The sequence below is a fragment of the Scyliorhinus torazame genome, chromosome 9 (genome assembly GCF_047496885.1).
Source record: "Scyliorhinus torazame isolate Kashiwa2021f chromosome 9, sScyTor2.1, whole genome shotgun sequence".
Classification (NCBI taxonomy): Eukaryota; Metazoa; Chordata; class Chondrichthyes; order Carcharhiniformes; family Scyliorhinidae; genus Scyliorhinus; species Scyliorhinus torazame.
Genome location: NC_092715.1, coordinates 210398523 through 210424019, shown reverse-complemented (window position 1 = coordinate 210424019; position 25497 = coordinate 210398523). Strand labels below are relative to the sequence as shown.

The 25497-nt window shown below is 54.0% G+C and overlaps 1 protein-coding gene across 2 annotated transcripts in view; it reads left to right on the top strand.

Annotated features, from left to right (window-relative positions):
- The first annotated feature begins 4709 nt into the window (after positions 1-4709).
- The window catches only part of leprotl1 (leptin receptor overlapping transcript like 1), a 48927-nt gene continuing 28139 nt past the window's right edge, over positions 4710-25497 (top strand). The window contains exons 1-3 of one of the 2 annotated variants that reach the window (XM_072517046.1): positions 4710-4790; positions 10894-10969; positions 24834-25020. In XM_072517046.1, coding sequence (XP_072373147.1) covers positions 4775-4790; positions 10894-10969; positions 24834-25020 — 279 coding nt within the window. In that variant the 5' untranslated portion in view covers positions 4710-4774. The other variant, XM_072517047.1, reaches the window with a different exon arrangement.

Here is a 25497-nt window from a genome sequence, read left to right as displayed (position 1 = left end):
CTCGGACGCACAGAAGCTACAGTTCCTTTATTCACGGGTGAGCCCTGACATTTTTCCTCTCATCCGGAATGCGCCCACTTACTCTGAAGCAATGGAGCTCCTGAAAGGACATTACGTTCGGCCGGTCAACAAACTACATGCCAGGCACCTCCTGTCCACGAGACAGCAACTCTCCGGTGAGTCCCTAGACGATTTCTGGGGTGCCCTGCACATCCTGGCGAGGAACTGTGACTGCCAGGCAGTTTCGGCAGTCGAGCATACAGAACTCAGAGACGCTTTTGTTACGGGCATGGGGTTGGCGTACATCCGGCAGCGCCTATTGGAGGGGGGTACTCTTGATCTTGCGGGAACCAGACAGCTCGCAAACTCGTTAACAGTGGCCTCCCGTAATGTCCAGTCGTACGCCCCCGACCGCACGGCACCCTCATGGGCATCGTGGGCCCCACCAGCTACCGACCCCAGCCTGCTGCGCGGCAGCCAGCCAACCCCGGGGGACCCAAATGCTACTTTTGCGGGCAGAACAAACACCCCCGGCAGCGCTGCTCAGTGCAGCGCGCAACCTGCAACAGCTGCGGAAAGAAGGATCATTTTGCTGCTGTGTGCCAGGCCCTGTCGGTCGCCTCTGCTTCTAGGCCCAGCATTCCTGCACCCCCCACGTGCGGCCCATGGGCGCCGCCATCTTCTTCTCCGTAGGCCACGTGTGGCACGTGGGCGCCGCCATCTTTAATGCCACCCGCCATGTGCGCCCCGTGGACACCGCCATCTTCGGCACCAATTTGGATGGCGCATCAGGAACCCTGCTCGTCGGGCTGCTCATCGCCTGCCACCACCGATGACCAGCCCGGGGCCTCCCAGCATCAGCCGCAGCTCGCCTCGATCACCCTCGACCAGTCCCGGCCTCACAACCGCAAAGACAACGGTTAAAATCGATGGGCACAAGACGTCCTGCCTGTTTGACTCCGGGAGCATGGAAAGCTTCATCAACCCCACTACGGCAAGGCGCTGCTCCCTCGCGGTACACCCAGTTTCTCAGAAAATCCCCTGGCCTCCGGATCCCATTCTGAGGAAATCCGGGGGTACTGCATCGCGACCCTCACTGCCCAGGGCGTAGAGTTCACCAACATCCGGCTCTACGTCCTCCCCAACCTCTGCGCTGCCCTGTTACTTGGTCTGGACTTCCAATGCCACCTCCAAAGCTTAACTTTAAAATTCGGCAGACCCCCTACCCCCCCTCACCGTATGCGGTCTCACGACCCTTAAAGTCGATCCACCTTTCTAGTTTGCAAACCTCACCCCGGATTGCAAACCCGTCACCACCAGGAGCAGACGGTACAGTGCCCAGGACAGGAACTTCATCAGGTCGGAGGTCCAGCGGCTGCTGCGGGAAGGCATCATTGAGGCCAGCAACAGCCCCTGGAGAGCTCAAGTGGTAGCAGTAAAGACTGGGGAGAAACACAGGATGGTCATTGACTACAGTCAGACCATCAATCGGTACACACAGCTCGACGCGTACCCTCTCCCACGCATATCTGATATGGTCAATCAGATTGCACAGTACTGGGTCTTTTCCATATTGGACCTGAAGTCCGCCTACCACCGGCTCCCCATCCGCAAGGAGGACCACCAATAGACTGCGTTCAAAGCAGATGGCCGCCTCGCTCACTTCCTTAGGGTTCCCTTCGGCATCACTAACGGGGTCTCGGTCTTCCAGCGTGAGAGGGACCGAATGGTTGACCGGTACAGACTGCGGGCCACCTTCCCGTACCTAGACAACGTCACCATCTGCGGCCACGATCAGCGGGACCACGACGCTAACCTTCGCAAATTTCCCAACACCTCCAAACTCCTGAATCTCACGTACAATAAGGAGAAATGCGTGTTCCGTACCAACCGCTTAGCCATCCTTGGCTATGTTGTGGAAAATGGAAATCTAGGGCCCGACCCAGAACGCATGCACCCCCTCATGGAACTCCCCCTCCCCCACTGCTCCAAGGCCCTGAAACGATGCCTGGGGTTCTTCTCCTATTGTGCCCAGTGGGTCCCTAACTATGTGGACAAGGCCCGCCCAATCATTCACTCCACAGTTTTTGCCCTGACGGCTGAGGCCCGCCAGACCTTTAACTGCATCAAGGCAGACATCGCCAAGGCCACGATGCACGCTGTCGACGAGTCCCTCCCTTTTCAGGTCGAGAGCGATGCATCAGACGTAGCTCTGGCAGCCACCCTCAACCAGGCAGGCAGGCCCATGGCATTCTTTTCCCGCACCCTCGATGCCTCCGAAATTCGGCACTCCTCTGTCGAAAAGGAGGCCCAAGCCATTGTGGAAGCTGTGCGGCATTGGAGGCATTACCTGGCCGGCAGGAGATTCACTCTCCTCACTGACCAACGGTCAGTTGCCTTCATGTTCAATAATACACAGCGGGGCAAGATCAAAAACGATAAGATCTTGAGGTGGAGGATTGAGCTCTCCACCTATAATTACGAGATTTTGTATCGCCCCGGGAAGCTCAACAAGCCCCCCGATGTCCTATCCCAAGGTACATGTGGGAGCGCACAAGTGGACCGACTCCGGGCTCTACACGATGGTCTCTGTCACCCGGGGGTCACCAAGCTCTTCCAGTTCATAAAGGACCGCAAACAGCCCTACTCCATTGAGGAGGTCAAGACTGTCACCAGAGACTGCCAGGTATGCACGGAGTGCAAACTGCACTTCTACCGGCCAGATCGAGCGCACCTGGTGAAGGCCCTTTGAGCGCCTCAGCATGGACTTCAAAGCACCCCTCCCCTCCACCGACCGAAACACGTACTTCCTGAACGTGGTCGACGAGTACTCCCAGTTCCCCTTCGCCATCCCATGCCCCGATATGACTTCTGCCACGTCATTAAAGCACTCCACAGCATCTTCGCCCTGCTCGATTTCCCTGCTTATGTTCACAGCGACTGGGGATCCTCCTTTTGAGCGATGAGCTGCGTCAGTTCCTGCTCAGCAAGGGCATTGCCTCGAGCAGGACGACCAGCTACAACCCCCGGGGAAACGAGCAGGTGGAGAGGAAGAACAGGACGGTCTGGAAGGCCGTCCTGCTGGCCCTTCGGTCGAAAAATCTCCCAGTCTCCCGCTGGCAGGATGTCCTCCCCGACGCGCTCCACTCCATCTGATCGCTCCTCTGCCCTGCAACTAACGAAACCCCCCATGAACGTCTTTTTGCTTTCCCCAGGAAGTCCACCTCCGGGGTCTCGCTCCCAACATGGCAGGCATCTCCTGGACCCGTCCTCCTCCACAAACATGTGCGGACCCATTGGTCAAGAGTCCAACTACTGCACGCGAACCCGCAATACGCCTACGTGGTGCACCCCGACGGGCGCCAGGACACAGTCTCCCTCCGGGTCCTTGCACCTGCTGGATCCCCACCCACGACCCAACACTCGACCCCCCCCCTCCGGTTGCCCCTGCGCCACTCCCCCTCCCCCCAGCGCATCTCACCGCAGCCCCCGCCCCAGGAGGATCCGCCCTCCCACTAATTCCACTTGGAGACGATGAAGACGAGGACAACATGCTCCCGGAGTCACAGGTGACCACGTTGGCACCCGCATCACTACCAGGACCGAGGCGATCACAGCGGAGGATCAAGGCCCTCGACAGACTGAACTTGTAGATTTTTCCACCACACCCGCAGGATTCTTTTTTTTAAAAACAGGGGGTGAATGTGGTAGTCACCACTAACTGTATTAGATGTATATTCGATGTAGTACGGTAAGACTCCTGTACTAGCGGTACATGGGTAAATCCCTGCCTGCTGGCTCCGCCCAGTTGGCGGCCTATAAATGTGTGTGCTCGCCGGAGCTGCTCCCATTCTGGTAGCAGCTACAGGCCACACAGCTTTGCTCAATAAAGCCTCGATTATTCACTACTCTCATCTTTGTAGTAATTGATAGTGCATCACTCACGTCACTATGATTGCCACTTCCCTATTAGCAATAGCCTTCAGCTTCGCAGCCAGAGGCCTCTGCGGTCAGTGTGGGTTATGAGTGTTCAGTGGAGCAGACAGACAGAGGATATTGTTGACCCTGGAATGGGTACACACATTCCTGGGGTTGGCATGGCAGACCCTTGAGTGATTAGACCCAAATCCCCAGCCAAAACCATGGGCAGCCAAACCCCTGCTTTGCCACCCCGACCGAGACTGGCCTCCCGGGGGCTCTTGCACCCTCTGAGCACTGGGGAAGCAACCCCACTGCCCTCGGGCTCTTTCCCTGTGAGCAAAGATGGCGATTCGCCTCCTCAGGTCCTGCTAGCAGCTCCGCCGCCAGCTTCACTTTTTAAAAAAGGAGTATTAATCAGCATCCAATTGATCACTTGCTGGAAATTGGTCTTAAGTGGGGATTATTGGTTTCTCGCCACGCTACGGCAGGATCCTGATTTTGCCAAGGGGAGCCGACCGGTTGTATCGCAAACAATAAGCGCCCGGCATGGGTCTCGGTTTTGGGCCCTTCCGCGATTTAACAGCCTCGTCGCGCTCTCGCTTAAGCGCAACGTGGCTGTTAAATCACGCCCCTTGTGTTTGGGTTTTGCTTATCTAATCCAAAACGCAAATAAGAAATGAAGATCGATCATTCACGCCCGATGTTTTAATAAACTGAACATTAATTTGACTTCTTTAATTAGGGATGAGACTAAATGCGCGCGCAGCTACACAGCGACGTAATTATCAGTGGGCGTGGCCAACACGGCGTGACCTTTGGCCCGGAGGTGGATATATTTGTTACTGGGGTGGCGATGGCGGGGATTAAAGGTGAGGAGCGGGGACTGGGAACCGCTGGTCATTGCCGCTGTTGGCATTTATGATGGAGGAGGTTGTGATCCCCGGCGGGATTGCCGGCCCGGCTAGTAGGAGCCGCCCTCCGCCTCTGGGTCTGAACCAGGAGGTGGGTCCGGATCAGACTCGGGCTGCTCCCCCGTCATCACCTCTAACCCCGTCATCACCCCCCTCCCCCGTCATCACCCCCCTCCCCCGTCATCAACCCCTCCCCCCCCGTCATCAACCCCTCCCCTATCATCACCCCCTCTCCCCCCCCGTCATCAACCCCTCCCCCCCGTCATCAACCCCTCCCCCATCATCACCCCCCTCATCAACCCCCGTCATCACCCCCTCCCCCTCCCCCCTGTAATCACCCCCTCCCCCCCGTCATCAACCCCTCCCCCATCACCAACCCCTCCCCCTGTCATCAGCCCCCCATCATCACCCCCTCTCCCGTCATCACCCCCTCCCCCCTGTCATCACCCCCCCCGTCATTAATCCCTACCCCCCCATCATCAGCACCTCTCCGCCCGTCATCACCCCCTCCCCTGTCATCACCCCCTACATCACCCCTCCCTTGTCATCACCCCCTCCCTTGTCATCACCCCCTCCCTTGTCATCACCCTCCCCCCCGTCATCACCCCCTCCCCCCCCGTCATCACCCCCTCCCCCCCCCGTCATCACCCATCCCCCATTCATCACCCCCTCCCCCCGTTATCACCCCCTCCTTGCCCCTTGTCATCACCCCCTCCCCCTGTCATCACCCCCTATCCCCTGTCGTCACCCCACCCCCCATCACCCCCCGTCATCACCCATCCCCCATTCATCACCCCCTCCCACCCGTCATCACCCCTTACCCCCTTGTCATCACCCCCACCTCCCTGTCATCGCCGCCCCTGTCATCACCTCCCCGTCACCACCCCTGTCCCCCATTCATCACCCCTCCCCCTGTCGTCACCCCATAACTCCCCTGACATCACCCATCCCCTGCTGTCATCAACCATCCCCCTTGTCCTCCCCCCCTCCCCCATGTCCTCACCCACGTCCCCCCCTGTCATCACCCCCTCCCGTCTGCCCCTCCCGTCTGCCCCTCCCCCCGCCGTCTGCCCCTCCCCCTCCCGTCTGCCCCTCCCCCCGCCGTCTGCCCCTCCCCCCGCCGTCTGCCCCTCCCCCCGCCGTCTGCCCCTCCCCCCGCCGTCTGCCCCTCCCCCCGCCGTCTGCCCCTCCCCCCGCCGTCTGCCCCTCCCCCCGCCGTCTGCCCCTCCCCCGCCGTCTGCCCCTCCCCCGCCGTCTGCCCCTCCCCCGCCGTCTGCCCCTCCCCCCGCCGTCTGCCCCTCCCCCCGCCGTCTGCCCCTCCCCCGCCGCCTGCCCCTCCCCCCGCCGCCTGCCCCTCCCCCCGCCGCCTCCCCCTCCCCCCGCCGCCTGCCCCTCCCCCCGCCGCCTGCCCCTCCCCCCGCCGCCTGCCCCTCCCCCCGCCGCCTGCCCCTCCCCCCGCCGCCTGCCCCTCCCCCCGCCGCCTGCCCCTCCCCCCCGCCGCCTGCCCCTCCCCCCCGCCGCCTGCCCCTCCCCCCGCCGCCTGCCCCTCCCCCCGCCGCCTGCCCCTCCCCCCGCCGCCTGCCCCTCCCCCCGCCGCCTGCCCCTCCCCCCGCCGCCTGCCCCTCCCCCCGCCGCCTGCCCCTCCCCCCGCCGCCTGCCCCTCCCCCCGCCGCCTGCCCCTCCCCCCGCCGCCTGCCCCTCCCCCCGCCGCCTGCCCCTCCCCCCGCCGCCTGCCCCTCCCCCCGCCGCCTGCCCCTCCCCCCGCCGCCTGCCCCTCCCCCCGCCGCCTGCCCCTCCCCCCGCCGCCTGCCCCTCCCCCCGCCGCCTGCCCCTCCCCCCGCCGCCTGCCCCTCCCCCCGCCGCCTGCCCCTCCCCCCGCCGCCTGCCCCTCCCCCCGCCGCCTGCCCCTCCCCCCGCCGCCTGCCCCTCCCCCCGCCGCCTGCCCCTCCCCCCGCCGCCTGCCCCTCCCCCCGCCGCCTGCCCCTCCCCCCGCCGCCTGCCCCTCCCCCCGCCGCCTGCCCCTCCCCCCCGCCGCCTGCCCCTCCCCCCGCCGCCTGCCCCTCCCCCCGCCGCCTGCCTCTCCCCCCCCCGCCGTCTGCCTCTCCCCCCCCGCCGTCTGCCTCTCCCCCCCCCGCCGTCTGCCTCTCCCCCCCCGCCGTCTGCCTCTCCCCCCCGCCGTCTGCCTCTCCCCCCCCCCCCGCCGTCTGCCTCTCCCCCCCCCCCCCCGCCGTCTGCCTCTCCCCCCCCCCCCGCCGTCTGCCTCTCCCCCCCCCCCCGCCGTCTGCCTCTCCGCACCCCCCCCCGCCGTCTGCCTCTCCCCCCCCCCGCCGTCTGCCTCTCCCCCCCCCCCGCCGTCTGCCTCTCCCCCCCCCCGCCGTCTGCCTCTCCCCCCCCCCCCGCCGTCTGCCTCTCCCCCCCCCCCGCCGTCTGCCTCTCCCCCCCCCCCGCCGTCTGCCTCTCCCCCCCCCCGCCGTCTGCCTCTCCCCCCCCCCCCGCCGTCTGCCTCTCCCCCCCCCCCGCCGTCTGCCTCTCCCCCCCCCCGCCTGCCTCTCCCCCCCCCCCCGCCGTCTGCCTCTCCCCCCCCCCCGCCGTCTGCCTCTCCCCCCCCCCCCCCGCCGTCTGCCTCTCCCCCCCCCCCCGCCGTCTGCCTCTCCCCCCCCCCCCGCCGTCTGCCTCTCCCCCCCCCCCGCCGTCTGCCTCTCCCCCCCCCCCGCCGTCTGCCTCCCCCCCCCCCCGCCGTCTGCCTCCCCCCCCCCGCCGTCTGCCTCCCCCCCCCCCCGCCGTCTGCCTCTGCCCCCCCCGCCGTCTGCCTCTCCCTCCCCCCCCCGCCGTCTGCCTCTCCCCCCCCCCGCCGTCTGCCTCTCCCCCCCCCCCCCCGTCTGCCTCTCCCCCCCCCCCCCCGCCGTCTGCCTCTCCCCCCCCCCGCCGTCTGCCTCTCCCCCCCCCCCCCGCCGTCTGCCTCTCCCCCCCCCCCGCCGTCTGCCTCTCCCCCCCCCCCCCCCGCCGTCTGCCTCTCCCCCCCCCCCCCCCCGCCGTCTGCCTCTCCCCCCCCCCCCCCGCCGTCTGCCTCTCCCCCCCCCCCCCCCCGCCGTCTGCCTCTCCCCCCCCCCCCCGCCGTCTGCCTCTCCCCCCCCCCCCGCCGTCTGCCTCTCCCCCCCCCCGTCTGCCTCTCCCCCCCCCCCCCGCCGTCTGCCTCTCCCCCCCCCCCCGCCGTCTGCCTCTCCCCCCCCCCCCCCCCCGCCGTCTGCCTCTCTTTCCCCTCCCCCCCCCCCCCGTCGCCTGTCTCTCCTCTCTGTCATCTCCCCCTGTCACCTGCCCCTCCCCCTGTCACCTGCCCCTCCCCTTGTCGTCTGCCTTCCCCCCCCCCCGTCGTCTGCCTCTCCCCCCCACCCCCTGTCGTCTGCCTCTCCCCCTCCCCCCGTCGTCTGCCTCTCCCCCCCCCCCCCCATCGTCTGCCTCCTCCCGTCATCCTCCGTTGCCCCTTCCACCGCCCCCTCTCCCCTCCCCCCGTTCATCACCGCCCCCTCCCCCCCGTTCATCACCTCCCCCTCGCCCCCTCCCCCCCACGTTCATCACCGCCCCCTCCCCCCCACGTTCATCACCGCCCCCTCCCCCCCACGTTCATCACCGCCCCCTCCCCCCCTGTTCATCACCGCCCCCCCGTTCATCACCGCCCCCTCCCCCCCCCGTTCATCAACGCACCCTCAACCCCCCTCCCCGTTCATCACCGCCCCCTCAACCCCCCCGTTCATCACCGCCCCCTCCCCCCCCGTTCATCACCCCCCCCTCCCCCCCCCGTTCATCACCCCCCCCCTCCCCCCCGTTCATCACCCCCCTCCCCCCCCCGTTCATCACCCCCCTCCCCGTTCATCACCCCCCTCCCCGTTCATCACCCCCCTCCCCGTTCATCACCCCCCTCCCCGTTCATCACCCCCCTCCCCGTTCATCACCCCCCCTCCCCGTTCATCACCCCCCCCTCCCCGTTCATCACCCCCCCTCCCCGTTCATCACCCCCCCCTCCCCGTTCATCACCCCCCCCTCCCCGTTCATCACCCCCCCTCCCCGTTCATCACCCCCCCTCCCCGTTCATCACCCCCCCTCCCCGTTCATCACCCCCCCTCCCCGTTCATCACCCCCCCTCCCCGTTCATCACCCCCCCTCCCCGTTCATCACCCCCCCCCGTCCATCACCGCCCCCCCCCGTTCATCACCTCCCCCTCCCCCCCGTCATCAGCCCACCCCCCCCGTCATCAGCCCACCCCCCCCGTCATCAGCCCACCCCCCCCCGTCATCAGCCCCCCCCCCCGTCATCAGCCCCCCCCCCGTCATCAGCCCCCCCCCCGTCATCAGCCCCCCCCCCCGTCATCAGCCCCCCCCCCGTCATCAGCCCCCCCCCCGTCATCAGCCCCCCCCCCGTCATCAGCCCCCCCCCGTCATCAGCCCCCCCCCGTCATCAGCCCCCCCCCGTCATCAGCCCCCCCCGTCATCAGCCACCCCCGTCATCAGCCCCCCCCGTCATCAGCCCCCCCCCCGTCATCAGCCCCCCCCCCCGTCATCAGCCCCCCCCCCGTCATCAGCCCCCCCCCCCGTCATCAGCCCCCCCCCCGTCATCAGCCCCCCCCCGTCATCAGCCCCCCCCCCCGTCATCAGCCCCCCCCCCCGTCATCAGCCCCCCCCCCCCGTCATCAGCCCCTCCCCGTCATCAGCCCCCCCCCGTCATCAGCCCCCCCCCCGTCATCAGCCCCCCCCCGTCATCAGCCCCCCCCCCCCCGTCATCAGCCCCCCCCCCCCCGTCATCAGCCCCCCCCCCCGTCATCAGCCCCCCCCCCCGTCATCAGCCCCCACCCCCCCCGTCATCAGCCCCCCCCCCCGTCATCAGCCCCCCCCCGTCATCAGCCCCCACCCCCCCCGTCATCAGCCCCCGCCCCCCCCGTCATCAGCCTGCCCCCCCGTCATCAGCCCACCCCCCCCCCGTCATCAGCCCCCCCCCCCGTCATCAGCCCCCCCCCCCCCGTCATCAGCCCACCCCCCCCCCCGTCATCAGCCCCCCCCCGTCATCAGCCCCTCCCCCCCGTCATCAGCCCCTCCCCCCCCGTCATCAGCCCCTCCCCCCCCGTCATCAGCCCCTCCCCCCATCATCAGCCCCTCCCCCCATCATCAGCCCCTCCCCCTGTCTTCAGCCCCTCCCCCTGCTGTCATCAGCCCCCTCCTGCTGTCATCAGCCCCTCCCCCCTGCTGTCATCACTCCCTCCATCCCCCCACTATTATCACTCCCTCCCTCCCCCCCCCCCTGCTGACATCACTCCCTCCCTTCCCTGCTGTCATCATTCCCTCCCTCACTCCCCCTGCTGTCATCACTCCCTCCCTCTGCTGTCATCACTCCCTCCCTCTGCTGTCATCACTCCCTCCCTCTGCTGTCATCACTCCCTCCCCCTGCTGTCATCACTCCCTCCCCCTGCTGTCATCACTCCCTCCCCCTGCTGTCATCACTCCCTCCCCCTGCTGTCATCACTCCCTCCCCCACTGTCATCACTCCCTCCCTCCCCCACTGTCATCACTCCCTCCCTCCCCCACTGTCATCACTCCCTCCCTCCCCCACTGTCATCACTCCCTCCCTCCCCCACTGTCATCGCTCCCTCCCCCACTGTCATCACTCCCTCCCTCCCCCACTGTCATCACTCCCTCCCTCCGCTGTCATCACTCCCTCCCTCCCCCTGCTGTCATTACTCCCTCACTCCGCTGTCATCAGTCCCTCCCTCCCCCGCTGTCATCAATTTTTGCCCCTCAACACCACCTCGCAAAATTATCCAGCAGTACTTGCTTCTTCCCAGTGGCGACTCTGGAGGGAAAACGTTTTTTTTTTAACGCTTGAATTGTGGAAGTGTTTACAGTTCACAACAACCAAAATTCCGCCTCAACAAGTTCCAACACACCCTGGGTTTTACGGTCACCCTTTAAAGATGAGATATGTCTTGTGTGTATCAACCCTTTAAGCTGGAAGCGAGTTCACGGGCTGGTTGGTGTTTAGGTTGTTAATTTCTGTTTTGTCACATATTTTCCAGCTCTGATCAGCCTTTCATTTGGTGGAGCCATTGGACTGATGTTTCTGATGCTCGGATGTGCCCTTCCAGAGTACAAGTAAACAATAATGACTTGCTTTCAGTGCTAATTGAAGGATCACTCTCTACCTCCATTTTATACATTAATACTGATGGGGCTTGTTGATTTTTGATTCTTGGAGGAAATTAGATAAATGATGATGGACTAGAAACTAAATTCCCCCGTGAATATAACCCTAGTTTGCATTGTGAAATTTAGTCAAACAATTATTGAACTATAGAAACGTTTACATGATTCAATTATCACTTCTTCAGAACATTCTCATTCTTGCCATCTATATCTCTGTTGTTAACTTGGTCTGCATCCTTGTTTTCATTATGTATGTGGGAGAAGGGAATAGAGGAATGTTGGGGTGTAGTTCGGCTAGGAAAAGGATTGTGAGGGGTATACCAAAACAATTGGGCCACATGGCTTATTTCTGTGTTGCGGTTCTAATCGATTTTTAAGGTGGTGGAAGCTATGCCAGTGATTCTAATGTGAGTTCAGAAGAAAACCGAACCGACGCTGATAGAAGGAGGCTGTAAATGGTGCTGATTGGCAGGGAAAGAGCATCAAGTGGGGTACTTTAGGGATCAGTATGTGGAGTTACTGCTAACTGTTCTGTACATAAATTCGAATTGGGGATAGAAATAATTCTTCCAAGTTTGTAGATAATTTCAGACTGAGGGACTGCAAACAAAGGATAAGGCTGATCAAATGTTGAAGGATATGGATAGGTCGGGGAGCCAAGTTGGTGAATGTGTGAGAAATACAAAGCCATGAAGGAACCTGAACAGTAATAATATAAAGCATTCAGAAAGCGTTCCATGGCTACGATTTGATAGCACCCACAAAACAACTTTCTGGCTGCAATGCGTTACCAACAGTGCCATTATGGAAATGACGTTCTGATCAGAGAGGTTAACAGGGCCATTTTAAAAAAATGCTTATTGGGTGGCTGGAAAAGTGGAGTGGTTAGGGGACTGCGCTGGCATAAGTGGTCAGGGGAGAAAGTTGAACAATAAATGTGCAGTGGTTGTAGGGTGGGGACTATTAGGACTGAATTTTATTTTATTTTCGTCAGTGCGAAGATTGGAGCTGCACTGAGGCCATATTTCATTTCTTTCCCTCTTTAGCTGCAGGTTTGAGTATGAAGACAGACTGACCACAGGGCTTTCATAAGGAGACTGGTAGTAGGGAGAAGACCTGTGAAAAAGGAGGCTGGTGTTAATTCCAAGAATTGTGTGTTGAGCAAGAATGAATCCATAGTTAGCCTGTACCTTTAAACAGGTTTATTTCCAAGACAGTCAAGTCTCAGACTCTCCCAGTTTCTCCTCTCTGTTCCAGTTGTTTCCATTGATATCTGGACCAATAGCCATCACCTGTTTAACAATGCAATTACCTTAATGTAATTGCCATTTCACAAAGTGACTGCCATTGCACCGTAACAATGTCATTAATTAAGACATTGACAGCAAGTACCATGACCCAGCAGGGCCATCATAGGAATTCCAACAGCGGGACACAGCACACTAATTATAAGGATTTGGCAGTATGGAGCAGCTGTACAGCCCGAAAGATCTAATTAATACAACAAAATCCGCACCAAAAAACAATTGTTTGAAAATAGATTAAAGAGACAAAAATAATTCCATGACATCTCAAGGCATAAAGTAAAAAGAAGAGCAACAGTCCCTTGTCAAACTTGAAGACGTGGGATGCATTTTTTGAAAAATTACAGATTCAAAGCATGATGGATGTTAAATATTTAAACATATAAAGAATTAACAAACATATTTCAGGACAAAAAATATTCTCCTGACCGGCAGATAGAATATTCATATTATTTTAAAATAATCTTTCATTATTAATAAGTACCTTGTTAATAGGTACTCAAAAACTGTACCTACAGCCTATAAGAATTGTGGACAGAAGTGAATCTAAATGCACTTTAGATCTGCACTGTAAATCCTATGTTCTAAATAAAGGAGATCAATAAAGTCCTGCCCAGAAATTGGAGTCCTACACCATGATGTGTGACTGTCTATTCTTACCCTAACCAAGTGTTTACAGACATTCGTGCTCTCCCATTGTATTTTCACCATTTTGGGAAAGGCCTTTGAATGTAGTTACCTCAGAACCAAAGACTGAGAAGTAAATCTCCCCATAATGCAAACTCTTTCATCCCTCCAGTGGGTTCATTGTTTTAAAAATTCTCTCGCAAATTACAATTCTCACACATATTTAAAAATCATAGGGCAGCACGGTAGTGCAATGGTTAGCACTGCTGCCTCACGGCACCGAGGTCCCAGGTTTGATCCTGGCTCTGGGTCACTGTCCGTGTGGAGTTTGCACATTCTCCCCGTGTTTGCGTGGGTTTTGCCCCCACAACCCAAAGATGAGCAGGCTAGGTGGATTGGCCATGCTAAATTTCCCCTTAATTGGATAAAATGAATTGGGTACTCTTCTCCTTTTTCACATTTTCTCCCAAATTTGTACCCACCAACAATAAACAATAAGCAGTAACGAATATAATGTCAATCCCCATATCAACAACAACAATCCCATCCTCCCACCAACCCCCAAACAGCTGCCCACATGTTAACATAAACAAATAACAAAAAGGAATCAGGAATCACCCAGTCACCAACAACTCATACAGTCACCCTCCCTCCAACCCCTGCCCCCCCCCCCACTAATGTTCGATGTTATCCAATTCTTGAAAGTGCATAATGAATAACGCCCATGAATTGTAGAACCCCTCCATCCTTCTCCTCAGTTCAAACTTAACCTTCAAGAGTCAAGAATTCCAACAGGTCCCCCTGCCACGCCAGGGCACAGGGTGGAGGGGTTGTTCTCCATCCCAACAGGATCCGCCATTGGGCGATCAACGAGGCGAAGGCTACAACATCTGCCTCTGCACTGGCTTCTAACCCCGACTGGTCCGACACCCCGAATATCGCCTCCCGGGGCCTGGGTCCAGTTCCATGTGCACCACTTAAGAGATTACCCTAATGTGATTTGCGCCCTCCCCCTCCCCCTTCCCGCAACGTTCACACACATCTTCTACCCTCTCACTCAAAGAGCTGGCTCATCCTCACCCTTGTGAGGTGTGCTCTGTATACCACCTTCAGCTGTATCAGCCCCAACCTCGTGTACGAGGTGGAGGTGTTCACTCCAGAGCACCTCACACCAGTCCCCCTCCTCCATACCCTCTCCCAACTCTTCCTCTCACTTTGCTTTGATTCCTTCCAGTAATGCCTTTCCTCTTCCAAAATAGCCCCGTAAACCGCCGACACTACCCCCTTCTCCAGTCCCCCTGTTGTCAGCACCTCCTCCAGCAATGTGGAGGCCGGCTCCACTGGGAAGCTCTGTATCTCCTTCCTGGCAAAATCTCGAACCTGCATGTATCTAGATATTTCCCCCTGCTCCAGCCCAAACTTCGCTCCTAGCTCCTTCAATCCTGCAAATTGACCCCCAAGAACCAAATCTTTTAGTGTCTTGATCCCCTTCTCCCATTTCTGAAAATTTCCGTCCCACTTCCCTGGCTCAAATCGGTGGTTCCCCCGAATCGGCATTTCCCTTGACCCTGCCCCCAACCTGAAGTGTTGGCGAAACTGCCTCCAAATTCTCAATGAAGCTATTATTACCGGACTCCCTGAGTATTTCCCCGGAGACATCGGGAGCGGCGCTGTTGCTATTGCTTTCACTCCCGACCCCCTACACAAACTCTCCTCCATTCTGACCCACTGGGAATCAACGCCCCTGACCCAGCTCCGCACCTTCTCCACATTCGCTGCCCAGTAGTAATACATCAGGTTCGGAAGACCCAAACCCCTTGCTGCCTTCACCTCTGTAGCGGCACCTTTCTATCTCTGGCCACCTTCCCTCCCCATATAAACGAGGTAATCATTCCTTCAATCTCTCTTGAAAAAAAGCCTTTGGCAGGAAAATCGGCAGACATTGGAAAATAAACCGAAATCACGGCAACACGTTCATTTTAACCGCCTGTACCCGACGCGCCAGTGACAGAAGGAGACCATCCCACCTTGCCAGATCAGCTTTCACTCTCCCCACCAAACTAGAAATGTTGTACCTGCGGAGCCCCTCCCCCCACCTCCACCCTAGAGCAACCTGCACCCCCAGGTATTTAAAGTGAGTCCCTGCCCTACGGAATGGCAGCCCCCCACTCCTGCCCCCACCCCCGGCCGAGACACTCTCGTCTAGATTTAATTTGTACCCTGAGAAAGACCCAAATACGCGAAGCAGCTCCAATATTCCCCCTATTGACACTCTAATTTTTAAAAAACTATTTAAAAATCATGTTTAAAAGGAGATATTGGTGCTAAGGTATGGAATTTTTAACAACTTGTCAACTATAACTTGGTTCGATGTAAGTTATGACCCCTTTGTTTGACTCAACATACCCAACATCAGAAAGACTGCACCAACTTGGCAATTTTCTGTTTCTCACACCAGAAATTCTACGACCCTTTTGTGTAGGGATTTCAAATTCAGTGTCAAGTCATGCCAAATGAATGATCAGCTTTTGCTCAATGAGTCGGTCAGTGTTCTTTTAATAAAAACCTGAAAATACAGGAAAAACAGGTCTGGTCTGGCAGCATCTGTGGAGCAAGAAACCACGACCGTTTCAAGTTCGTATGGCTCTTCAGAGCTGCAGTTTTAAATTCTAAATACAGACTTAAGCACAATCGTGCTACAATGCTCTTAGAGGCCATTAACATTTATAAAGTAATCCAAAGATCTAATTTTAACCAATATAACCACACCACAAGATTTCACTTTTTAATAAATGAAACAAATTATATATAAAAGGCTTAAACAAAACAAAAAACTATCTTAATATAGTTTCCAACTATATGTCATGCACTCAATTTTACTTTCTCCAATAATTCTATAAGTAGCATAAATTTTAGAGTTATTTACTTTTGTCGGAATCACCTATAGGTATGCAGCAATCACAATCCTTACAGATCAGAAAGAGACCATTCAGCCCCTCTGGCTTGCAGTGGCTCTCTGAAAGAGCTTTCCACATAGACCCCACTCCCCAGTTTTATCCCCATAACCTTTACATTCCCTCCTTTTCAGATAGTGGTCTAATTCTCTATTGAATACCTCAATTGGACCCAACTCTACCACTACCTCAGGAAGTTTTTTTCCAGACTCCAACCAACCTCTGGGTGAAAAAATATTTCCTCACGTCCCCATTACTCCTTGTGCCAATTATTTTGAATTTCCACCCTCTAGTTCTTGATGCTTTCTTGAGTGGAAACAGTTTCTCACTCTTTGCCCTATCCAGAATCTTGAATAGCTCTTTCAAGTCCCCTCTTAGCCTTCTTTTCTCCAAACAAAACAAGTCCCAACACGGACTACTGGGGAACTCCACTACAAATCTTCCTCCAATCTGAAAAACAACCATTTTTCACGTCTCTGTTTCCTGCCACTCAGCCAGTTTCTTACACAAGTGTCTACTTTCCCTTTTATTCCATGAGCGAGCACATCACTCCTGTATCTTACAGAACACTGGAAGATAATCACTAATATCACTGCAATTTACACTCACTTCCCTCCGTACACTTGGAAGCATCTCATCCGGTCCTGGTATCGAGCCATTTTAGGTAAAGAAAACCCTTCTATCACCTCCTTCTCAATTATAAATTCTTCTAGCGTACAAGTTACCTCCCCTCTCGCCTTTACCGTTGCATCTTGCTTTGTAAAAACAGATTCGAAATACCCATTTAATACCTCGGTTATTCATTTATATTCTTCTAGAAGACATAAAAGCTTCCCTTTTATGTTAGCTGCCAGCCTCTTTTCATGGTCTCGTCTTGCTTATTAGTTTTTTTTTTCACTTCTGCTTGGGACATTCTATATTCAGCCTAATTCTTTTTAAAAAAAAATAAATTTAAGAGTACACAATTCAATTTTTCCAATTAATGGGCAATTTAGCATGTCCAGTCCACCTACCCAGCACATCTTTGGATTGTGGGGGTGAAACCCACGCAAACAGGGGGAGAATGTTCAAACTCCATATGGACAGTGGCCCAGGGCCGGGATCGAACCTGTGACCTCGGCTACGTGAGACAGCAGGGCTAACCCACTGCGCCACCGTGCTGTCCCATTCAGCTTAATTCTAATTCTCCATTGTATTTTCTACCTGAAATCTGTCGTATGTGCACTTTTTCCTTTTCATTTTCACCTCTTTCTCGTCATCCAGGGCACTCTGGATTTATTCCTTTGGAGAATTTTCCTTAGGAGCAGAGGTAAAACTTCCATTTATCCTCTCTTGACTGAGGAGCCATCAGTCACTTGTTCCGGTTACTTTTCCAATACTTCTGAACTATTCGCTTGGTTATTTTCTTTTGCAAAAGGACATTGTGTTGGTCTGCAGTAGATCCTCCCACCAACTTCAATCTGGGTAATCTTGCAGCACTTGTTTCAAATTTCAATTCAGCCTCACCCACTTTCCGCAAGGTCAGTGATGAAGTTAGTGTTTTACTCTGTGCAGGTCTGTCTTAATTGTCATTTATTTTGGCTAACTCCTCTGTGAGGTCCAAAACTGCAACTAAAAATCTCCCCAGATAACATCCAGATAAAATGAAACCAGAGAGCCATCTCCACTATGACATGATCTGCTCTGGGCTACCCTCAACCTGACATTTTAGATTAATTGTTATCTTTCATTTACAATTTCTTCTTTGATCTGATGAAGTAAATGGGTTTTAAAGCCTTTAGGTGTTGACTGAATGCTTTTAAACTAACTTGACTCTAACTCCCAAAACAAAGCAGCTCTCTGGAGTGCACATCTTTGCAAGCAATGCAGCCATCACATCTCCAGCTAAATGAGGCCACCTGTTTTATGATTTTACCTTTCTAGCTGTTAATCTCGTTTGTTTTTTTTAAAAACATGGTCTTAACCTTTTGTGTAGTAGACTCCAAGCTGTTTTAATTGCATTTACCCCATTTTCTGCAGGTGCATTTTAATCCCTGGAACTAAAAAATATATACAAAAACAGAAAAACCATGAACCAGATATTAGTAACAGTAGGCTGGTGCTTCAGTTTCGTACAGAATGAATGCTAAGCTGTTGAATGCATTGACTTTCAGATGAAACATTAAACTGAGGTCCTGTCTATTCCCCTCGGGTCGATGTAAAATGTCCATGGCACCATTTGGAGAGGAACAGTGGCGTTCTCCCTGATACCTGGTCAACATTCACCCCCAGCCAACATTTAAAAATTGCAAACAGGTCATCTGGCTATTATCACCTTGCTCAGTGAAAATTATCTGAGGTGTTTCCTACCTGTTGACTGTGCTTTGTCAGTGGTTATAAAGTGCTTTCAGGACATACTGTAGTTATGAAAGGCTCTATAGAAATGCAATTTTTATCTTCAAATTGATCACTAGGAGCACATCACCAAGAACTAAATGAGATTTCTTGAAAGCACTTTGCACAGACCTTTAAAATCGACGCACAAGTAACATTTTCATCTCATCAGTCTCGGCTGGATTGAAGGGACATTTAGGGAAATTAAAGGACAGTATGCTTACCCATGGTGCTGTCGAATTCTATATGTTGCACAGAAGTTGCAAATGTATTCTGTCATAAACATTGTGCAGTATGTTTCAAGGGTAATCTGATGTAGCATTCTGTAATTTGTAGCAAACAGTTTTAAGGAGGGAAAGAGAAACCTTGTATGACCATGTTAAAAGGAAGCAAATACGTGGTCAATATTAAGAATCAAAATTCAGTGAATAACATTTTTGTTCGATTTATGCAGTCTTGTATCGAATCATGGGACCATTCAGCACAGAAGGAAGGCTTTTGAAGCTCATGCCTCTGCAGGCCCTTCAGAAAAGCTACTAATTAGTCACACTCCAAGCTCATTTTCCATAACACTGCAGGTTTTTCCTTTTTAAACAGAAACCCAATTCCCTTTTGAAAGCTGTGTCTGAATCTGCCGCTCTCCCTTTCACGCAATGTATTCCAGATCATCTTAACTCTTTTAAAAAAAAAAAAAAATGTTTCTCTGCTTCTAATTTTGCTAATTATTTTCAATCTATTGTCTAGTAACGGACCATTGTACCAGTGGAAACAATTTCTCCCCATCTACTCTGAGCAAAAATTCTTCCCAGTTTTAAAGCACAACTATTAAATCTCACATTAACCTTTTCTACTTTACAGAGAGCAATTTCAGCTTCTCCAGTCTTTCCATATAATTGCAATCCATTGTGTCTAGTACGACTCCAGTAATATTCCTCTGCACCCAAAATTAGGCCTTGATGCACTTTCTGAAGTGTGATGCCCAGTACAGGACACCATATTCTGGCGAAGGCCTAATCTGTGTTTCTTAAACATTTAGCCTTAGCACTTAATGCTTCTGTTTCTAAAACCCAGGAATCAATATGCTTTTTACCAACTGCATCAATTTGTTCTGTGTCCTTCAAAGATTTGTATATGCACACCCCAAATGTCTTTGATCTTGCATCTCCTTTGAAATGGTACCATTTCATTTGTATTGGTGCTTGTCAACTTTTCTATTCAAACTGCATCACTTCAAACTTCACATTATCTGCCATGTGTCTACCCGTTTTAAAGTCTGCCTCGAAGTAGGCTGCTATTCTTCTCACTTTTTACTGTACTATGTTTCTGAGCTTTGTCTCATCTGTAAATTTTGAAATTGTGCCCTATATTCCCAAGTCTAGATCATGAATATACATTAAAAAGAGCGCTGATTCTAACGTCGACTCCTAATGACATTACTCAAAAATAATCATTCACTTCTCTGCTTCATCTCTTGCTGCTAATCTTGTTTTTTAAAAATATTTTATTAAGGCATTTATATAAACAATAAACGCACAAATAAAAGCAAACTTGTACAATATAATAAATGACCAATGCACACCCCCCACTTGCCCTTCCCCTCCTTCCCTGGCTGACACCTCAATCCTCCATAAAGAAGTCAATGAATGGCTTCCACCTCTGGGCGAACCCATCAACTGACCCTCAAGACGAACTTAATGTTTTCTGACCTCTGGAATTCCGCCACGTCACTCAACTGCTTTCAGACGCTCCGAGTCCCTCCACCCAAGCAAAATCTGTCTCTGTGTTAACAGAGGGGCAAAGCCCAAGACATCAGCCTCTCTCGCCCCTGGACTCCTGGGTCTTCTGACACTCCAAATATCGGTACCACTGGGCTCGGGACCACCTTCGCCCCCAACACCTTCTATCCGGAAAAACGGCCAAAGTCTTCCAAAATGCTTATAGTTCTACCAATGCCCCCCAGTGGGTCCAAAATATACAGCAATAAATTGTCCGCAAACAGATTGTGGGCAGCATGGTAGTGCAAATGGATAGCACTGTGGCTTCACAGCGCCAGGTTCGATTGCCCGCTGAGTCAGTGTGTGGAGTCTGCACGTTCTCCCCAGTGTCTGTGGGTTTTCTCCGGGTGCTCCGGTTTCCTCCCACAGTCCAAAGACGTGCAGGTTAGGTGGATTGGCCCTGCCAAATTGTCCTTGGTGTCCAAAAAGGTTAGGAGGGGTTACTGGGTTACGGGGATAGGGTGGAAGTGAGGGCTTAAGTGGGTGACATTAAGTGGGTCGGTGCAGACTCTATGGGCCGAATGGACTCCTTCTGCACTGTACATTCCATGTTCTTAAACAACAAAATCCAGTCCCCCCACCCCCCCATCTCCACAATCCCTCTCACACCCCTTGATGCTTGATGCTCTAAGCACCATTGCTAATGGCTATATCGATAGGCATAAAGCAATGGGGAGAGCGGGCACTCCTGCCTTGTCCCACGGTGCAACCCAAAACACTCTTGAGATCACCCGGTTCGTCTGCACACTTGCTACTGGCGCCCTATACAACAGTCGGACTCCATCCACAATCCCCTGACCAAACCCAAACTCTCCCAACACCTCCCACTCCACCGGTCGAAAGCCTTCTCTGTATCCATTGCCATTGCCACCTCCAGTTCCTGCCTGCTGGGGGCCCATAATCACACGAAGTAACCTTCTTACATTTGCTGACAACTGTCTCCCTTTTATAAACCCCGTCTGATCCTCACCTATCACCCCCGGGACACAGTCCTCAATTCGCGAGGCCAGCACCTTCGGACAGTAGGACCCACACTGCTCCAGATCCTTGTCTTTCTTCAGTAGCAGGGAAATATATGACTGCAATAATGTAAGGGGGAGCTTTCCCTAGCCTCATTATACGTCCTCACCAGCAGAGGCCCCAAGTCCCCCTGAACCTCTTGTAAAACTCCACTGGGGACACATCCGGACCCGGAGCTTCCCTGCCTGCATTGCCCCTGCCCCCATACTCTCCCATCACTTCCATACTCTCCCATCACCCAAATGGGGCTTCCAGGTCCTCTTCAACCTGGGGAATCTCCATCCCATCCAAAAACCTCTTCAACCGTGGGAATCTCCATCGCATCCAAAAATTGCCGCACCCCCCACCCATTCCCACCGGGTCCAGTACCACCCTACCCATCCTTTACTCTTGCAATCGCTCTTGTCGCCTCCCGCTCCCCGGGTTAGTGGGCCAGCACACTTCTCGCCTTCTCCCCGTACTACTACACTGCCCCTCTGGCCCTCCGCAACTGCCCTACTGCCTTCCCCGTGGAGACCAGCCCAAACTCCATTCAAAAACCCTGCCTCTCCTTCAACAACCCTGCCTCCAGAGCCTCCAAGTAACCCTGTCGATCCTCAAAATCCCATCCACCTGTCTTGCCATCTCTGCCCGTTTCTCCTTTTCCCTGTGCGCCTGGATCAAAATAAACTCGCCCCCAACCACTGCCTTGAGTGCATCCCATAGCGTGGCAGCCATAACCTCCCCTGTATCGTTAAGTTCCACATACCCCCAGATGGCATCCCTCATCTGCTTGCACACCACCTCATCCACCAACAACCCCACATCCAGCCTCCTCTGCGGCGGCTGGGCCCCCCCCCCCGTGGTTCACTCTCAAATCCACCCAGTGCAACGCATGGTTTGAAACCACGATCACCGAGTACCCCGAGTCTACCATCCCACCAGCAACGTCTTGTCCACCACAAAGAAACCAATCCGGAAGTACACCCGGTGGGCGCACATGGATAAAGTACAAAAACTCCTTCGCTCTCGGCTTCCCCAACTTGCACGGTCCATCTCCCCCCCCCCCCCCCCCCCACGTGCTCCATAAACCCCTTCAGCTTCTTCGCCACTGCCGACACCTTCCCCGACCTCTGGCTTGACCAGTCCAAACCTGGCTCAATGACTGTGTTAAAATCCACCCCATGTTCAACCGGTGCGAGTCCAGATCCGAGAACTCTGCCACAATGCTCCCCACCTCGAACACCACCCAGTTATTCACCAACACCACCACCCATCTAGTCTTCATGTCCGGTCCTGAATTGAACACCTGACCTACCCTTCCTCAACCTGGTCTGATCCCCAATCTTTAAATGCGTCTCTTGTTTAAAAAAAAAAAGCCATATCCATATGATAAAGCCATATGATTCTGATACTGCCAGCCTTCTAACCATCTCCTCTTTGTCTATTTTTAATCCTATCCAGTTTCTCTATCCATTTTTCTTTACGAGAACATTGGCATTCTTTAGCAGACAAATGCAAAAGCTGAATTTTTCTGAGGCAGCAGAAGTCCTACTTCTGGAGCCAGGAGTAGGAGTAGGAGACTCCTGGGAGAAGTAGGAGACAACCCCACTTGTGGCCACCGGCTTGACCCAGACCCATGTTTTATGGATAGTGCCAACTAAGTTGCTGTTGTTGAAGCTGCCATCCTGTTAAGGACAGCAGCCCACCCCCAGGAGCTGCTGGTCCAGTCAGTGGGCAGGCAGCCCACCAGCACAATTGATAGTGGTGCCTGTTGCTAAAGCTGCAACTTGGGATGAGGGCGTATCAATGGCTGGGTATTGGGCGAGTGGTGTTAGGGTTAGCTGGGACCAGGCAGGTAGATCCCGGCAGTGGGGGTGATGGTGGGGGTACACGGAGGGCAGGTGACACCATTGCCAGTGGGTGGGAGGGGGGGAGGCACTCCATGGTTGTCGAGTGCCCCTAAAGGAGGAGCCCCTTGTGGTTTGTGGGAGGCTGCAAAGTAACACAATTTGGCAGCAACATCCCACCCTGCCTCGACAGGCATTTTGTCTCCATGGGGATATGTTATTCCCAAATATGAAAGGCTGAGGCCTGAGTAACGATTGCGACGAAACATCATTTTTCACATCCCACCGATCGGAGAACATTCTCTTTAACTCCAACTCCCACTTCTCAACCAAATGCCAACCCACGTGAATAGACAAAAAGAAAGGCATTAACCTTTACTTTACACCACTCTTTGCACTGTGCATGTGCTGAAGAATCTGCCAAGGATCATTCACGTTCCCGAAAACAGTTCTAATTTCCAATTTCCTCTGTAAAACACTTCAGCATCTCTTCATTTCCTCACTTTAGCTCACTGGGCTAAATCGCTGGCTTTTAAAGCAGACCAAGGCAGGCCAACAGCATGGTTCAATTCCCGTAACAGCCTCCCCGAACAGACGCAGGAATGTGGCGACTAGGGGCTTTTCACAGTAACTTCATTGAAGTCTACTCGTGACAATAAGCAATTTTCATTTTCATTTCATTTCACTTTGAAATGCAAAATGTCCCTCTTCATGTTTGTGGTCCCACTTTTTCACACTAATTATCTTTTTCTCCTACCTGTAAATAAATAGTCTTCCTGCTTTTTAATCAAAACCAGATTTGGGTAGGTAACATTCTGCTTAACAATCCTGGATCGATTGGGGAGGACCAGACGGGTTTAGTTAAGGGAAGGCAGCTGAACAAGAGTGTGAGGAGGCTCCTGAATGTTATCATGGTGCCCTCGGAGGAGGGGGGGGGGGGGAGATGTGGAAGCGGTGGCTGCAATGGACGCGGAGAAGGCCTTTGACAGGGTGGAGTGGGAGTATTTGTGGGAGGCATTAGGCAGGTTTGGATTCGGGGAGGGATTCATAGGGTGTGTCAAGCTGCTGTATCAGGCCCCTGTAGCGCGAGTGTCCACGAACCGGCTAAGGTGAGAGTATTTCAGGCTGCACCTGGGGATGAGGCAGGGGTGTCCCCTGTCCCCGTTGCTGTTTGCCCTGGCAATTGAGCCGTTGGCCATTGCGCTCAGGACTTCAAGGGATTGGAGGGGGCTGGTGCGCGGGGACACACACCGGGTCTCCCTCTACGCAGATGACCTGTTGTTGTTACATTAACACTGAAGTGAAGTTGCTGTGAAAAGCCCCTAGTCGCCACATTCCAGCGCCTGTTCGGGTACACGGAGGGAGAATTCAGAATGTCCAATTCGCCTAACAGCACGTCTTTCGGGACTTGTGGGAGGAAACTGGAGCACCCGGAGGAAACCCACGCAGACACGGGGAGAACGTGCAAATGCTTTAGCCTATACCATACTTGGATTTAACTCTTTATCTATGATTTGTCTCTCCTTAAATTAACTTTGCTAATAATTTAAGCCCACATGTCTCCTAAAAATATTTTTGTTTACTGGAGGTGAGCATATTTAAATACCTGGTATGGGATTCGATGTGTTGGTTGAGGGTAATTCCGTATTTCTATTATTTTTTAAGAACTTTAGTTTATTGCTGATTTCCACAGAAGTGACATTCCAGCATTTACCTGCACTGGTTTGAATTGCAGTGATGAAAATTAATATTAGATCAGTAATGTATGGAGTAGCGTAATCATTGTGAACTAAATGGTAGCATTGTCAGAAAATGCCATCATTTGATTAGTTTACAAAGGGAGTTTCAATTGATAGCATTTGGTGGGATTAAAAAGTATGCCTTACGCTTCACCTGTGTTTCTCTCTCTTTCTTTCCTTTTTCTCTTGCAGCAAATATTGGCCCTTGTTTGTTCTTTTCTTTTACATTCTCTCTCCAATCCCATACTACATAGCAAGGAGAGTAGTTGATGATACTGATGCAGCAAGCAGTGCATGTAAAGAACTTGCCATATTTCTCACTACAGGCATAGTCGTCTCAGCTTTTGGGCTGCCTATAATTTTTGCAAGAGCACAGTTGGTGAGTATCAATGACATCTTACTGTACAAAATGGGCTCTGAACATTTTTACAAATGCAGGGGAGAAGTAATGGCTAATATTTTTATCTCTTGTAGCCACTATGATTTTAAAACGATGGCCAATATATTGGCCTGTATTTTTATGGTCCATGACAAAAGTTTGCTGCTGACTGCACTTAAGAAATATGAACTTACCTGGTTTGTTAGCCACAGTGAGGACTTCAACTTCTTGATGCAGAATGGTCCACTGGAGAAATGATGTGCAGGCCTAGCAGCAATGCAATGCCTGCTAATAATGTCATAAGCTGAAGACTTGTCTCTTGAGGTCAGTCTTCAGCTCAGGCGCAACTGAGTGTTCTGTTATGATTTTGAACACTTTTGAATCTTTATAAATCTTTAAGTACTTTTAAAATGTTTATAAACTTTTAAAAACTTTTAAAACTTTCAAATGCTTTAAACTTTCTGCCTGTGACTGCCC